Source organism: Silurus meridionalis, chromosome 7, assembly GCF_014805685.1.
Source record: "Silurus meridionalis isolate SWU-2019-XX chromosome 7, ASM1480568v1, whole genome shotgun sequence".
Lineage (NCBI taxonomy): Eukaryota > Metazoa > Chordata > Actinopteri > Siluriformes > Siluridae > Silurus > Silurus meridionalis.
The window spans coordinates 11,203,428-11,220,191 of record NC_060890.1 but is presented as its reverse complement, the minus strand read 5'-3'; the positions used below and the strand labels follow the sequence as shown (position 1 = coordinate 11,220,191).

The 16,764-nt window shown below is 38.7% G+C and overlaps 1 protein-coding gene and 1 long non-coding RNA gene across 2 annotated transcripts; one reads left to right on the top strand and one right to left on the bottom strand.

Moving 5' to 3' along the window:
• Positions 1-6,181: 6,181 nt before the first annotated feature.
• On the bottom strand, positions 6,182-7,192 carry LOC124389385. Its single transcript, XR_006926576.1, has 4 exons — positions 7,092-7,192; positions 6,691-6,760; positions 6,561-6,616; positions 6,182-6,415 (listed from the first exon to the last, which is right to left on the bottom strand). It is a non-coding gene; the product is annotated as an uncharacterized LOC124389385 (long non-coding RNA).
• An 83-nt stretch (positions 7,193-7,275) lies between these two features.
• On the top strand, positions 7,276-14,991 carry ercc4 (excision repair cross-complementation group 4). The gene is made up of 11 exons (XM_046854761.1): positions 7,276-7,790; positions 7,869-8,049; positions 9,797-9,992; positions 10,096-10,303; positions 10,835-11,015; positions 11,111-11,227; positions 11,901-12,008; positions 12,097-12,664; positions 12,758-12,850; positions 12,976-13,088; positions 13,955-14,991. Exons 1-11 carry the CDS (start codon positions 7,614-7,616, stop codon positions 14,695-14,697), a joined length of 2,685 nt encoding a protein of 894 aa, XP_046710717.1. The 5' UTR covers positions 7,276-7,613; the 3' UTR covers positions 14,698-14,991.
• The last annotated feature ends 1,773 nt before the right edge of the window (positions 14,992-16,764 follow it).

Below are 16,764 nucleotides of genomic sequence, written 5' to 3'. Positions count from 1 at the left end.
CAACATGTAACAATTCACAGTTCAACATCGCTGACCCAGGCTGTTGTTATACAACAGTTCGGTTTGTAAAGGTGACTTCGTATGATCTTTTATTTTTTGCATTGGCTTGGTTCCTGGATGGAGAGCTTGGCATGATGAAGTCTGCATTAGAACAGAAGGGCGTTTGACATTTAGCAGGTTGCAATTCCTCGCACAGCAGAATGAACTCCCACACTCTGAAAATCAGAGCCCGACTTCCAAATCACTCATAACAAGCGCCTGCTTTGCAGCCAAAACGGCCTTTGTCTCTGCTGTTTATGCTTAAATGCATGACACAGGTTAGTCTTTCTAGTCAATACTATATGTGCAGAAAAAGCCTGAGCCTGAGCCTGAGACTTCATATCCTTGATTCAACATTCTAGTGAATAGAATCCTGTTTAGGTTTGTTAAGCTACAGAGTGCATGGATACTTTTTTGTTGAACAATTGCTAAGTTCATGTTTTTACAGTGGTGCTCAAAGTCATGTTCAATACAAAAATGTGGCGATAAGAGTGCAGGGTGCCTACAATAACGTCTGAAATAGCTGCTGTTGTGTGTCACCAAATAACTTGAATTATAAGCCAGGTGCAGTTTTTATCATGTTTCATAAGCATGAGCAGATCATTGCTATATATGAATAACAAAACTAATAATTAGGGCTGATATCCAACACTTTCCCCCGAAACATATTGAATAAATAATGGAAATAATTGGGTTTAAATGAAAAACTGAAAAGAGTAATATTATTCTTAGAATTAGCAACTTTGCAGCAAGCTAGAGCCGACAGCTTAAACTCCATCCATGGTTATATAAGAAAACCCCTCAGGCTTGTAAGTTATGAATTTATTGTTATGTAACTGACAATTAGTTCTTGCTGGATCCCAAAACACAATTTAAAAAAAATAAAAAAGTGTAGTTAGTTGCTAAGCTGCTGCATTTTAAGTGTACATGCACTGACAGCTTCTGCTTCTCATTCAAATTTTATTACTGTTCCCTGAAGGGGTTTAGATTCTCCCCATCCTGGTCATACTGAGCTCGCTGGAAGCTTTTTTATTATCTAAACTTGACTTTGTGCTTGTTAATGTTCAGTTCATATTTTCTCCCTCAGACTTTTACGCTTTATTGAGTTAAAGTAAAATCATTCATTTGTTTAAAAAATAGGTTCAAAAAACAGTACTGTTGATCTTTATATGACGTAGGCACAGCTTCTGTAGAGTACATCAGGATTCAATTAGGTTTTGTTTGTTTGTTTTTCTTCTTAAATGTTCTGTTTGTGTTGTCACCATGTACCCAGCGTTATGAGTCACTCCTCTGGTCTGTCCTCCTCGAACTCTGCAGTGATGTGTTGGTAAGTGCTGGTGTATTTAATAATCCAGAGTTCCTACCTTCTCTGTGCCTAAGTATGGGCTTATTATTGCTTTTTTGTGATGTACATTTCTCTATATCCTCATTTGCTTTGTTTGCCTGATCTGCTTTACTGACCTGCAGATTGTTTTCTTGTTAAGGGGATAAGATCATGCACTCATTTCCTGATCTTGTTCTTTACAACTAAAGAAAAAATGAAATAAATAATAATAAATGAAACCGAGTGTTCGTTAAATGTATAATCAGTAACCATCAAATCCATACAGACCGGCTCCTTCGAGTTTTAAAGCAGACATGAAGGGGTTGTTGAGCTGGAATGTAGTTCCTTATTGAGCTGGATAGTAGTGCAAAGTGCATAAATCCTTATGTAAACTGCATTCATCCTAACTCGAAATTAAGAAATGTATTTAGATTCCCCTTAGTAAGCACAGCACCCTTAACTAACTACCTAGTGTGTTCTTGAGTTGCTTATCTCGAGAAAACAAAGAAAACTTTCTTCAACCATGAATTCAGAACATAATGTCAAGGAAACATGGCTGCTCTTTAAATAGGATTATAGTTATATACAATTTATAACAGATCAGTTAATCTAGACACCTTGATTGGTTAACTCTAACAAAGCACATATTTTTGTGTTTTATTTTGTGTTATACTTACAGTATATTAGGCACAATTGTGGTGTAATTGTTCACTAGGCTATAGGAAAATAAGACTTTAACCCTAAAGGACTTTTGAGGTTTGTCACTCATGGTGGCTTTCAGGTAGAACACATTTAGATAAATATTACATTGGGAGTGCTTTAGTTTGCCACCTTTCCAGAGCCACTTATTTCTATACTGGGACAATGGTAGAGTCATACAGCAGCAACTGTGAAGCCCAAGGGGATTAAATGGTTGTCATCACAAGGTTTCATCTTGGTCACTCCTGCCACCAACTCTGGGTTCTGGCTCGGGCCTTTGTTTCTGTTGGACATGCTGTGATTCAGAATTGTAAGTGTCTCGTGTCTTGACTCTCTGATTATTTTAGCAACAATGCTGATGCTGCAACACATGTAGCTGCTGAAGCAGGCCTTTCCAGACACATCTGCATAAGATGACCTTTTGTTTTATATAAATATCCGTCTGGATTTCTTTTTTTGTTTTTTGTTTTGTTTTTTTTACAGCATTTCAATATGCTTTTCCTTTGTAAGTATTTGATACTAGCTCTCATCCTGAACCTTTTGACAACAGTCTCCAAATTGCACCTGTGCTCCAAGCAGGTGCTCCTTACTGCATTACTCATTCATGTCCTTTCTGACAATTGCACACTAGGGACTGTTCCACAGCCGTGTGCTCAGGACCAGGGCTGTGTTTTGTATCAGCTCTCCTTCTCACCTGCCTTTCTCTTTTTTCCATCACAAGCACCCTGTCACCTGCAGTTTGCTAAAATGGATCTGACAGCCTAGAGGGACTTCACAACTCGGCTGAAAAAAGTGCTTTGTCCAAGTGTAGGTTCCTTCAACATTTTTCTCCCTTTCACCATAACACATCTATCTTATCGCACACAGGTCTGCACAATTTGTATTCAATGGAAAAAATAAAATAAGTCCTATTTATTTTTTACTGCATATTATGAAATATTTAAAAACCATCATCACTGATAGATTTATATGGAATTAAATGGGTCTGATGTTGTTAATTGTTAATTATCACTTTATTATTAAAAAGTGTTAATTGTTAATTATCACTTTATTATAGGCTAAACATCATATTACCCAGGATTTTTGAATACATTGAACATATTGTGAAGTGAGGGAGGGAAAGAGTGAGGGAGGGAAAGAAAGATGGAGGGAGCAAGGGAGGGAGGGAGGGAGTAGTTTAATCATTGAGAATGAGTTGGTCAGTAACTGATTAATAGGTGGTTAAAACAGAAAGTGTGAGTAAAACGGGAAAAAGAGAAAAAAAGGAGCGAGCAAGTCCGTTATTTGGGTAGTAAGTGAGCGAGTTGGCTAGAGAGAATGAATAAGTAAATGGGAAAGGAGAGTGAGAGAGAAAGTGAGTGAGTAGGAGAAATTAAATAAGTGAGCAAGAAAAAGAGAGTGAGTGAGTAAGAAAAAAGTGATGGACGGAGGAAAGGACGGAGGAGGGAGGGAAAGACGGAGAGAGGAGGGAAAGACGGAGAGAGGGAGGGAGGAAGGGAGGGAGTAACTGAGTGAGGGTTGAAGGCAGAAAGAGTGAGTGAAAGGGGAAAATGAAGAAAGGATTAGAGCAAATTAGTTAGTCGTTGAGTGAATGAGTGAGTGAGTGAGTGAGTGAGTGAGTGAGTGAGGAGTGAGTGAGTGAGTGAGTGAGTGAAAAGAGAAAGTGAATAAATAGGTGAGAGAGAGAGAGAGAGAGAGAGAGAGAGAGAGAGAGAGAAAACAGTCTTCAGAGCTACTGTAGTAACAATTGAATTGTATTCATATTTCAACAGCAGGCACTGAATAGGGTGAATAAATTGTTAAAACAAGTCTGTAGCTGAGTGAGGAATACATTTTATCATGAGTGAGTATGTGATTGAGTGACTGAGTGATTGAGGGAGGGAGTGGATTAGTGTTTGAGAATGAGTTGGTGAGGGAATGATTGAAACAGCTAAAGTGAGCGAAAGGGAGAGGGGAGAAAGAGAGCAAGTGAATCAGTCATTGAGTGAGTGAGTGAGTGAGTGAGTGAGTGAGCAAGAAAAAGTGAATGAGTGAGTGAGAGAAGAAATTAAATGAGTGAGCAAGAAAATTAGTGAGAGAGAGAGAAAGAGAGAGAGAGAGAGAGAGAGAGAGAGAGAGAGAGAGAGAGAGAGAGAGAACGTGAATAAGTGAGAAAGGGGGATTAGATTAGTACTTGAAAATGAGTTAGTGACTGAGTGAACAAGTGAGTATTTAGTGAGTAAGTAAGTGAACTAGAATAAATGAATAAGTAAAACAGTGAGAAAGTGAATAACAGAGAAAGTGAATGAGTGTGCAAGAGAGTAAATGAGAGTGTGTGAGAGAGAGAGAGAGAGAGAGAGAGCGCAGTCGCCAAAGCTATTGTAGTTATAATTGAATTTTATTCATATTTCAGCAGCAGGCTCTGAAGGAGGTGAATAAAAGTATAAAACAAGTCAACGACCGAGTGAGGAATACATTTGAACCTGCTATATGCACCATCTCCAGATCATCATGCCCATCATGCCTCTTTACCATCTCTCTCTCTCTCTCTCTCTCTCTCTCTCTCTCTCTCTCTGAAGTAAAGGTATGAGGGAAATATTTCATATTTTTTTACATATTTGCTGACTCATTTCCCCCATTAAAATACAGTATTTCTATACCTGCTTTACTAACCCTGTAGTAACCCTTCTTTGCTCTTAAGATGTTTGTCCAGATCCACTTGTCTTCATCTCATTTACATTCTGCTATTGTCTAATAATGCATTTCCATTTCTCTTCTTCTTTTAATGGATGGTGTTTATCTGGACCTGGACACTGAATGTGCATTTACTCTGCATAGTGTAATATACAGTTGGTGTTTATGAGGCTATAAAGATGACATAATTGCAAATATATTTCAGTCGTATGAAGGATTTAGTCATTGTAGTGTGCAGATCTTGCACAGCTGAGTGGGTGACCTGCATTTGTTTGTGTACCCTATTTAGATCAAGAAAACTCCTATTGGTTTTGCACATACTGTAAAGCTCTACTGCACTCTAAAGGTGTGTTTGTGGTAGTGCACCTATTCACAGCTCCATCAGCCACTTAATAGAAAATGCCATTAAATACTGTATGTACTGTATTGTTCAGGAGATCACCATCAAGTGTGGTACACATTAAAAAGGTGTCTAGGTAGTATAAGTGCATATGGATAAAGATTTAAGTAACTGTCACCTCCTGCACACTGAGACTGACAGAGACACTTACTCAGTGATCCAGCTGACCTGCACGTACCTCAGGGTTCATTCAGATGAAAAAAAAAAGGTTACCTTTTTATTGATTATGGATGATTTGGCAATTGTGGAATTATGAAGGGGTAGAGAAAGGGTAGCTCAAGACATTGGCCTTCTGATTGAATGATCATGAGTTCAAATCCCAGCACCACGAAGCCACCACTGCTCGCCCTTAACCGCTGTGTCAATGAGATTACTGTAGGAAGCTATGGATAACGATGTCTTTCAAATGCTGCAAATTATGTGGTAATTTACGTTCAATAATTATTATTATAAGATGCTGATTTAGTGTGTCTAATATTAAATGTACCAAGCCACATGGTTTATCCAAGAATTTAATCGAGATTCAGGAATGTAACTGTGTCTGAAATGAGCAGACATTTAGACCGTCCATTAAAAACCATTAAATCCTGATGGTAAGATTAGAAAATGGAATTAATTCATGGAAACCATTAGGCCAATTTAATTAGAAAATGTAATAGTAAAAAGAGCAATAGTAAATAGAGTGTATGTGATCAAGCCAAAGTGAACTTATCTGAAACATCTCCTTTCCATATTATTCATTCAGTGTGATTTTGGTGAGAAGGTGAAGTTATGATTAATCAAGAGTGCATTATTAACATATAGAATGGATGTATTGTGTCAGCAGCCATCTACTAATTTTAAGTCATATATCACGTTACACATTGGCATACTTACTTTAAATGTTCCTGTGTCTAGTGCCATTAATATACTTAATTTTGTATAGTAGAGTTTTAATTATTTTTTTCTGTTATATTTATAACAGCAAATCTTTATAAAATGCAGATCTCTGCTGTGTAGGCAGGGCAGAAGACCATAAATGGACAGAGAGCACACAAACACAGATGGAGGGTTCAAAAACACATGGTGAATTGTGTGATGCTGATTCACATTTGCGCTGCTACTGATTTGATCTTTTTGGCAAAAACTTGCGCTGTTCATTCTCTGTCAAAACAGAATGACAATATCCACCTTTACCACATCTCTGTGCAAGTATTTACTATTCAGAACCACAAATGCATGCCTTCCTTCTATTCGATCAAAAGAAGAGTGTATAGTAGTATGGGCTTCACGGGCAGTTTCTGAAAGCATACAGAGTTAAAAAATAATGTGTTATGCAATCCCTAGAACTGGACATCTGGCTTTAATTTTTATTTATTTTTGCTTTTTGAATAAATTGCATGTAGCATTTTAGAGATCAGACTGATATTCCTAAGTATCACTAACCTGTAATCACGGAAACCAGTTATTTATCATCAACCTTTTCTTGGAGAGCTGTCGTCCTAAAAAAATTGTTTCAAACTTTAATCCATCATACCTGCTCCACATAATCAATCTACATGATTAAAATAATCACATTTTTGGACTAGGGCTGGACTGAATCCTGGTAGCAGGGCACACCTCCAGGTGATCACTGTGATTGTTTCCTAAACAAATCAATTTAAGTCAAGTCAAGTAGCTTGTATTGTCATTTCAACCATATACAGCTGATGCAGTACAGTGAAATGAGACAACCCTGGTGCTACATTTACCAACATAGAGCTACATAACAATAAACGAAGACTGCAGACAATCCATTACAATGTGAGACATATACACAAGACACATAATAACGATGCCCACTAAACCTACTGTATAATATGTTAAACAAACACAATGTTGTACAAAACAGCATGTAAACAGTAATTCATTGGCATACTAGATTTTTATCAATATATAATGTATTCTATATATATTTTTAAAAAACGGGTCTCTTACATTTTATGTGATTAATATGTTCTCATTGTTCAGCAACAAAGTGAAATACTGTACGGGTAAATATAAATAACAGTCCTATATCCTCCAAGGCACCAGAGGGCGCAGGTTCACCTTTTCCGGATTGAGCTGTCACGTGACTCAAAGATGGACACCTTTTTTTTCTTTTTTCAACCCATACAGAAATCTGTCACTGGAGAATTAATTCGGGTTTATGATGTTTACCTTTTTATTTACAGCTTTTAAAGTACATATAACCGAATAATTTAAATTGTTATATATTTAAACCCGCAGCAAAACATTTTAAGCGTTTTTTGTTTTGTTTTAGATGTTTTCTAATTGTTTTGTTTGTTAATAAGAACACAAAGGCTGACTCCCAAATGGCGGGCGCTTTTGTACTTATTTTACACCCTGTGTAGTGCAGGTGTCTAGGGAACAGGGAGTGATTTGGGATTGAGCAGTTTGGAGTGAGTTAATGACGCTGTAGTGAGACTTGGTAAAGTGTGAAGGAGACACGGAGAAACGATGGCGGGAGCGCTGCTGGAGTATGAAACGGAAATGTTCCTGAGTCTCTTCAGCACGGATGGGTTACTGGTGACTGCAGAAGGACTCGGTGTTGATCGGATTTTGTTGCACTTTATGAAGGTTTATTCAGAGGAAGGCAGCCTGGTGCTCCTGCTGAACACAACCACACCTGAACAGGTAACAGTTCAGAAGACTGGAGATGAAGTCTAGTGTCTGGAAGTCTGCATGGTGAAGTGAAATGTGAAATGTTTTCAGGAGTTCTTTACAGAGCAGCTGAGAGCTGAAGGAGTGAGCCACCTTCCCCAGACTATTACCAGTGATGTACAGAGCAGTGAGCGCTATCACGTGTACACCCAGGGGGGGGTGCTGTTTGTGACCAGCCGCATCCTGGTGGTGGATTTCCTCACTGACAGAATTCCTGCTCACCTCATCTCAGGTAATCATCCCGTTTTATTACACAATCATTAAACATTGAAGGAAACTGTATGGCCCACAAATCTCATGAAATCACTCAAGCCCATTTATTTGACCTATACCATAAGTCTCTTGCTTTCTGCAAAGACCTGCAATGAAAGCGTCAGTAACTTTCATTGTACAGGTAGTCGTCGACATACGACCTATGCAACTTACGACTTTACGACCACAATCGCTAACCGCGGTGTACGATAGTGCGTACCAGCTTCCGGCATCATTTCACAGTACTGTACATATAGCCTACTCTACATACGTGTTACGACCGGAACCTATACGTCTGTCGGAACCAATTGTGGTCGTAAGTCGACGACTACCTGTATTGGTCAGTTATGCCAGGAGCTTCGATGAGACGTTCCTAATTTTCTTATTATTGTTATTATCTATTTATGTTAGCTATTTGTTATTGCAGGATGGATAATAAATCCGTGTGATTTTTTTTTTACACATTGTTACACAAATGGATTGAACTAGGTGTACTTTATAAGGTTGTGTCAAAAAGTTTCAGGACGAAAAACTTGATGGCGATATTGCTATTCCAATCATGTGCGTTACCACATCTGAGTCGTCCGAGGTGTTTTGAGTGGCGCTTCAAGAGCGGAATAACATCACTGAAAGAAAACGAGAGATCGGGAAGACCTTCAACGAGCTCAACTCCCGAAAATGTCGAAACCATTCGGCAACTTGTCAATCCGCATGACCTCACTTTTGTGCCCACCCTACTCACCAGATTTGTCTCCTGAGGACTTCGCGCTCTGAAGATCCAGTTTAAAGATCGCTGTTTTGACACCATTGCAGAGATTCGACACGAATAGCAGAAGGTGCTTGACACGCTTAGAAGAGAAGACGTCTAGGATATGTTTTGAAAGTGGCAGGAAAGCTGTGAGCGCAGTATTGATGTGCAAGAGGACTATTTTGAAAGTGATGGTGTGTAAATGTAGCTTTATAAAGTAGGGCTGAACATCTTCATTGCAAATGATCTGCCTCGTTCCTTCGTTTTGGCCATTTACCTACACAAAATGCTTTGTGTTTCCCCACAGACCATTATTACTGACGCACCACCTGCTAAACTTTAGAGCGCTTTGGAGAGGTAACACAGAAGACGCTGCAGAATAAAAATATGGAGAAACGAGAGAAAACATCGATGGTCGTGAAAATTCAGGCCAAACAAAACAACAGAACATTTCCATAGTTTGGGATCATTTCAAACTAAAACATAAAAAAAAAAAATACAAAATAATAGAATTAGTTACAATAAAATTAAGAGTAATTTGAAATAGATTTTATATTTTAATTTAGGATTTTTTTATTGATATATTTATATTTGTATTCCCATGAAATATGGCAATTAAATGGATTTAGTTTTTACAGGTATTCTTGTGTGCAATTTCAGCAATAAAAATGTAGATTTTTTTAAAAAAGGAAAAAAATGACTTGTTCATTGTAAGAGATCTGTCAGATTTTCTCTTGTGCTTCTTATCCGATTAATCGATGGAATATTCGGCAAAATACTCAACTACTAAAATAATCGACATCTGCAGTCCTAAAATAAAGTAATTTCTTGTAAATGGAGCTAGTCTTGAAACGTTTCGATACCACCTGTATACAACGTTCCAGCTGATGACTTTTACATATATGTCGTGGTTACAGTTAGTGTAATGTTTATATGTTGTAATACTGAACCCTGAAAAGTTTTGAACTGTTCTCTGCAGGAATCCTCGTCTACCGTGCCCATAAGATCATCGAGTCATGTCAAGAGGCATTCATCTTGAGACTGTACAGGCAAAAGAACAAGACCGGCTTCATTAAAGCTTTTACAGACAAGGCCACTGCTTTTTCTACTGGCTTCTGTCAAGTCGAGCGGGTCATGAGGAATCTCTTTGTAAAGAAACTCTTTCTCTGGCCAAGGTAGAAGCATGTTGATTAAAAAAAGGCAGATTAGACATAATTGTGTCATTTATACGAGTTAAGGGTCTGATATTATATATTTCTCTATATTGGATTATTACAGGTTCCAAGCTTCAATGAACAGTGTACTGGAGAGACACAAGCCTGATGTGGTAGAGCTGCATGTGCATCTCACTCCAGCCATGAAGGCCATCCAGAGCTCCATTTTGGACATCATGAACGCCTGTCTGAAAGAGCTCAAGCGTTACAACCCGACTCTGGAGGCAGAGGACCTCTCGCTGGAGAACACACTGGGCAGTGCTTTTGAGAAAGTGAGACAACGTCCTTTATACATGTCTTTTATACTCTTAATGTTCTTATTAAGTTAGTAAGAATCAGATTGATCCAACTGACACATAACAGTTAATCCTTCATCTGCTTATCTAATTGAAAGTTATAGAATAATGTATTATGCCTTTTTTTTGCCCAAAGATTGTGTTACATGTTTGAATTGTCTAATATAATCTATTCTTTCTAAAAAAAAAATGTTGTGGTGAAATTATTCTTTTTTTTTTTTTTAATAAAGGAAAAAGATAAATCTGTGCCACTGAGGCGTAGCTATCAAACCAAGAAGTGATAATTAATAGACTCCAATCAAATGAATATAAAGAACTCAGCATGCGCACTGAACTAAGCATCTTTTTAAAAACATCAAACTCAGAGAGAAATAAACCATTCAGTAAGATTAAATAAATCAAATAAATGTCCGAATATGCAAAATGTACCTTCTAACTTTGAGGAACCCAATCAGACAGTGTGTTGTTCACACATTAATGAACCTCTTTGTGTATTGTGATCTGTAGACCATTCGCCATTACCTCGATCCCTTGTGGCATCAGCTGGGCGCTAAGACCAAATCTCTAGTGCAGGACCTGAAGATCTTGCGAACTCTCCTGCTCTACCTCACGCAGTACGACTGCGTCACTTTCCTCAACCTGCTGGAGTCGCTACGTTCCAGTCAGAAAAACTTTGGCAGCAATTCAGGTGAGATTAGTTGTGTAGCTATGATGCCACAGATTATTCAGTTAATAACAGAAGAAAAAAAGAGTGCAAAAATGTTGTTCTCTCTATTTTATCAGGATGGCTGTTCCTCGACTCCAGCACTACAATGTTTGTGAACGCCCGTAGCCGTGTGTATCACATTCCTGAGGCAAAAAAGAAACTCAAAGTCGGTGTAGTAGAAGAAAAACCGAACTGTAAGTGCTTCTGGTATATGGATAGACAGAAACAAAATACATTTATTGTTATTGCATAGTACAGGTACACACACCAACGAAAAGCAGTATATACATACATGCTATACATACATACATTTCTGCACATATGTGTGGCAGCCTGGTGAAAACTTTCACATGGTAAAATTCGTAAATTGTCGTCTATACATTTCAGGACGCTACAGGATTTTCCAGCGTTTAAACATCACACCATAATTCAATTATTTTAAAATCTGGTCACCAGCATAAGTAAAAAGGGAGAAAATCAAACTTCATCTCAAATTTTGACAGCTGGTATCTCCTTTAATAGTTGATTTAGACTCATTGTAAATCTGTTCCCTGCAGTGTGTAATCATCAATCAGCTTGTTAAAAGCATGGCTTTTATTGCTTGGGAAAACGACTCCTAGTTATTAAGCTCTTTATTTCCTTCAGATAGGGGAATTGTGTTTATTCTGTTATTGTTATATTTCAGGGTTTTTTAAAGTCTAAATGCCAAAGTAAATTATAGACAACATTAATGGCTGTTTGCCAGAAATGAGCCTTAGTGATAAATGAGGGGTTTTGCCAGAAAGGTTATTAATACTTTATGATATGAATGTGATTATAACATGTGATTTTTCCATTTTTAAATAAGTATTGTGTGTGTGTGCATAGTGCCTTTAAAAAAAGAGCTTGTGCTTGAAAAGAATCCAAAGTGGGAAGCTCTGACTGAGGTGCTGCAGGAGATTGAGAAGGAACTAAGCAGCTCTGAGCATGAAGCAGGTGATGTAATGACACTCACTAAATTTCGCACTTTCAGTGTTGCATTGACTTGGAGACTTTACTGTGTCTGAATGTTCGTGTGCCTCAGGCCGGGTGTTGATATGCGCCAGTGACGATAGAACGTGTGCTCAGCTGAAGGAGTACATCCAAAAAGGTGCTGATTCTCTACTCTTCCGCCTTTACTCACGCACTATTGGTAAAGATGAGTGTGTACCAGTGCCTGACAAAACCAAACAAGGTAACAGCCGGCCCAGGAAACATGAAGGTAAAGTGACCAAAGGCAAGAGACCCCAGGCCAAAAATACCAAACTCAGCACAAAGAAGCAGCGAGCTTCACTGACGCTCACCCAAATGCTCGGGCAGCAAAACGAAGCCGAATTGGAACAGATGGGCAGCAGTGGTGATGAGAGAGAACAAGATGAAAAGCAAGAGGTGAAGGAAGATGTTTTTCTAAACCTTACTTCAGATTCCTACTACGGTGTCCTCCAAGAGCCCATGACGGTCATTCATCCGCTGAAAGGATGCTCGGATCCGTACAGTCTGACGCGCGTGTTAAAAGAGGTCGAGCCCATGTTTGTGGTGCTGTATGATGCTGAACTCAGCTTTGTTCGCCAGCTGGAGGTTTACAAAGCCAGCAGGCCAGGCAAACCTCTCAGGTACCATGTTGCTTACATATTTTCTGTCTGTCTTTCAACACCGGTGGAAAATTTTTGGTCTAATTGGTTATGATTCTTTGCCTTTTGTTATAGAGTGTATTTTCTTATTTACGGTGGTTCCACTGAGGAGCAGAGGTATCTCACCACTCTGCGTAAAGAGAAACAAGCATTCGAACATCTCATAAGGTCCACTAATTAATAATCTTTTTGCTTATTTTAAGATACATTTGTTTAAATCACTGTTGGTTAGTTTGATATAATTACAATTTCTGGTTTTAAAAGTTTTACATTTTTCTGTCTGTTAAAAACAGAGAAAAAGCCAGTATGGTTGTTCCAGAAGAGAGAGAAGGCAGAGCAGACACAAACCTGGACCTGGATCGAAGTCAGGAACCTGCAAGCGCTGCAGCTGACACTCGCAAAGCAGGCAATTAATCATATCCGAGTTCAGTTTAATGTGGTGCATGTGGTGTCGTTTACCCTTCTAATGTGACCTAGTTGTATATCATGGTTATCAAATTTGGTGTAGTTATGACAACGAGAAAGAAATATACTATGGTAAAACAAATTAGATTTGAATAGTGTGTATCATTTGAAAAACACACAATATTTTTTCCCCCCCATTAAAGTTCATTAAAGGCAGATTTTTTGCACCCTGTTGATACATTAAGTTAACTGATCCTTTTAATATTACTTTCCCATAGATTTATACTCTTACCACATTTACATCTATTCAAATCTATCCTATTAATCTGTTTAACAAAGAGCTTTAATACTGAATTAGAATTGAACTGCAATATTGAGTTCCAGCTCTGAATCAAAGATGATTCATTATTGGACAGGTTAGTTCTTCCAAAGCCCACAACAAGCGTTGCAAAACCAAGCTGTATCATCTTTTATTCACAACCATTTCCAAGTGCAATACTTTCCTTAAAATAATATGAGATTTTAATGATTAATGAACTATTAAAAGCTCAGAGTTGTCCTTTTCAAACAGAGGTCTATAATCTTATCCATAAAGAAACAGTTTGGCTGCAAGTTTCTGTTCCAGCCGAATTCCTGATTTTGCTAAATCCTGATTGTTAGATGGAGTTATTCATTTTGACTTGAATCTGGCTGGAACTTTCTGTTTCTCAACCAAAATTCAGTACTCGCTTGATTGCTTCAGTGGTGCAGCATTTTCCGTTTGTTGTGCTCAAAACCCTGATGTTTGGAAGCATTTGCATCGAATTGTTTGGCTATCATAACACATTTTTCATACTCGTTTATTTGAACGTCTTAATATTTTCTCAGGTGGACAGGACGGAGTGAAAAAGCAGTGCCGGGTCATCGTAGACATGCGCGAGTTCCGAAGCGAGCTTCCTTCCCTCCTGCACCGGCGTGGGCTCGACATCGAGCCTGTCACCCTGGAGGTGGGAGACTACATCCTGACTCCTGAAATCTGTGTGGAGCGCAAGAGTGTGAGTGACCTGATTGGTTCGCTGCAGAGCGGTCGTTTGTACACTCAGTGTCTCTCTATGAGCCGCTTCTACCGCCGACCCGTGCTGCTTATCGAATTTGACCCGGCCAAATCGTTCTCACTCGTGGCCCGTAGTGACCTGCGTCAGGAAATCTCAGCCAACGACATCACCTCCAAACTGACCCTCCTGACTCTCCATTTTCCCCGGCTGAGGCTGCTCTGGTGCCCATCACCCCACGTCACTGCACAACTCTTTCAGGAACTTAAGCATGGTCGGCCTGAACCTGATGCTGCGACTGCTCAGGCCATTACAGCAGAATCCGAGCTGGTGGAAGATTCAGTAGACCTGTACAACCCTGGGCCTTACGACTTCCTGCTCCGCATGCCTGGAGTAAACGTTAAAAACGTAAGGGGACTCATTAAACATGCTGGCAGCCTGGCTGAGCTGCTCACTCTGAGCCAGGAAAAGCTGAGTGAGGTTCTGGGCAGTGCAGGTAATGCCAGGCAGCTCCATGAATTCCTACACAATACCATGGACGAGGCTTCACATCAGAAGAACAAACAAAGCAAGTCTTAGTACACAAACAAAACATCGAAAATGTAATGCATTTATATAAATATTAAATGTTTATATATATTTAAGTGGGATTTTTTTTTTTAGTTCAATGTACAGTCTATTAATTTTTCACTTTTTATACATGTATATTTAAGAAATTTGTAAAAATAAAGAGTGAACTTTTTAAATTTTGCCCTACATTAGGAGAATTTGACAGGGAAAGTGTGTGTGTGTTATGTGTATGTTTGCAGTTTTACCATTTCACCATCCAATAAACCTAATAAATAAAGATGTAGTTTGTATATTTACAAACCAGGTCATGTGTTAACTTGTATTACTTGTACCTAGGGCTTCACTGGTGTCCTACTTGAATCAATCCACCTCTTATTACCAGCACTATGATGCCAAGTTCTAGTTTATTTCCATAGTGCTTTTTACAATGGACATTGTCTCAAAGCAGCTTTACAGAACGCAATAATTATAAAACAAAATATTTTTATATAAGTGAATTGCGTCTTAATCTCTGATGAGCAAGCCTGGGGCGACTGACACGGATATTTATTTTCTTTTGTATGGTATGAGGAAGAAACCTTGAGAAGAACCAGACTCAAAAGAACCCATCCTCATCTGGGTGATATCAAGAGTGTGATTATAAATCTTAAAACAATACAAAACACTAATTAATATATATATATATATATATATATATATATATATATATATATATATATATATATATATATATATATATAATGAGAGAGAGAGAGAGAGAGAGAGAGAGAGAGAGGGAAGGAACCAGGAGCTCCTGAGCAACTCATAAAAAATCCCAACATCTGAGATCATCATAACGCCAACACCAACTCCTCCATACCAGAGCCTTTAAATGTTCAAAGAGGTCAAATGTTAAAACTCTACATGAAGTGGGATCTGAATGGTGCTGGTACATCTCTAGATGGTTCGGAATGTTTGCAAGGTCGGCGTCTACTCTTTAAAGGTCCGTAATCTTCGGGTTAACCCTGGGATGTGTAGAGAAAGAGAAGAAGAGGAGAGGATTTAGCTTGGCTGCTTTTCATAATTTTAACAAGTAATATAGAGCTATAGAAACCATCCATATTATACAGAAACACAGTATACAGTATAGTGGAGCGCTGCATCACACACAGGTATCTCATACAGAGAGAATAAATGCAATTACTAAAGCAAGAAACTTAATGAACACAATTTACTGCAGCTGCACTGCCTGGATACATCATCTCTAGCAGCAGAAGCATCAATATTAACCCCAATAAATGACCCTGAGTTTTCTGTGCATTTTGTGCATTTGTAATGTGCATTCCAGTTTTGCTGGGGATTTGAAATGAAGGCACATTTTGTGTAAATTCACCAGGTAAGAAAACGCAAAAATATAAACGGTTCATGAAAAAGCTTAACTACTGTTTTGGCTGACCTTTCCTCATAATGTCCAACTGTGAAATGAAGAGAATAGCCAACTGGGAATAATGTAATACATATTCATGGACAAAAATATATTAGAATGTAAGTTAGTAAATCTGAGATTGTGCCAGCAGAAAAAAAAGCCTTGCTGGAAAAATTGCACTGTCCTAAAAGTCTCCTTCTCCTGACCTGCCACAACATTATGACATTATAACATTATGACTGGTGAGTAAAGGCACTGATTGTTGTTGGTGGAACAAATTAGGCAAGTGAACATTTTGTCCTCAAAGTTGATGTGTTAGAAGCAGGAAAAATGGGCGAGCGTAAGGATTTGAGTTTGAGTTTGACAAGGGCCAGGTTGTGATGGCTAGACAACTGGATCAGAGCATCTCCAAAACTGTAGCTCTTGTGGCGTGTTCCTGGTCTGCAGTGGTCAGTATCTATCAAAAGTGGTCCAAGGAAGGAACAGTGGTAAACAGGTGACAGGGTCATATGCAGCCAAGGCTTATTGATGCAGGTGGGGAGGGAAGGCTGATCCGTGTGGTCTGATCCAACAGACGAGCTTCTGTAGCACAAATTGCTGAAGATGTTAATGCTGTTAATGCTCGACGGGTCAGGACTGTTTTGGCAGCAAAAGGGGGACCAGCACAATAT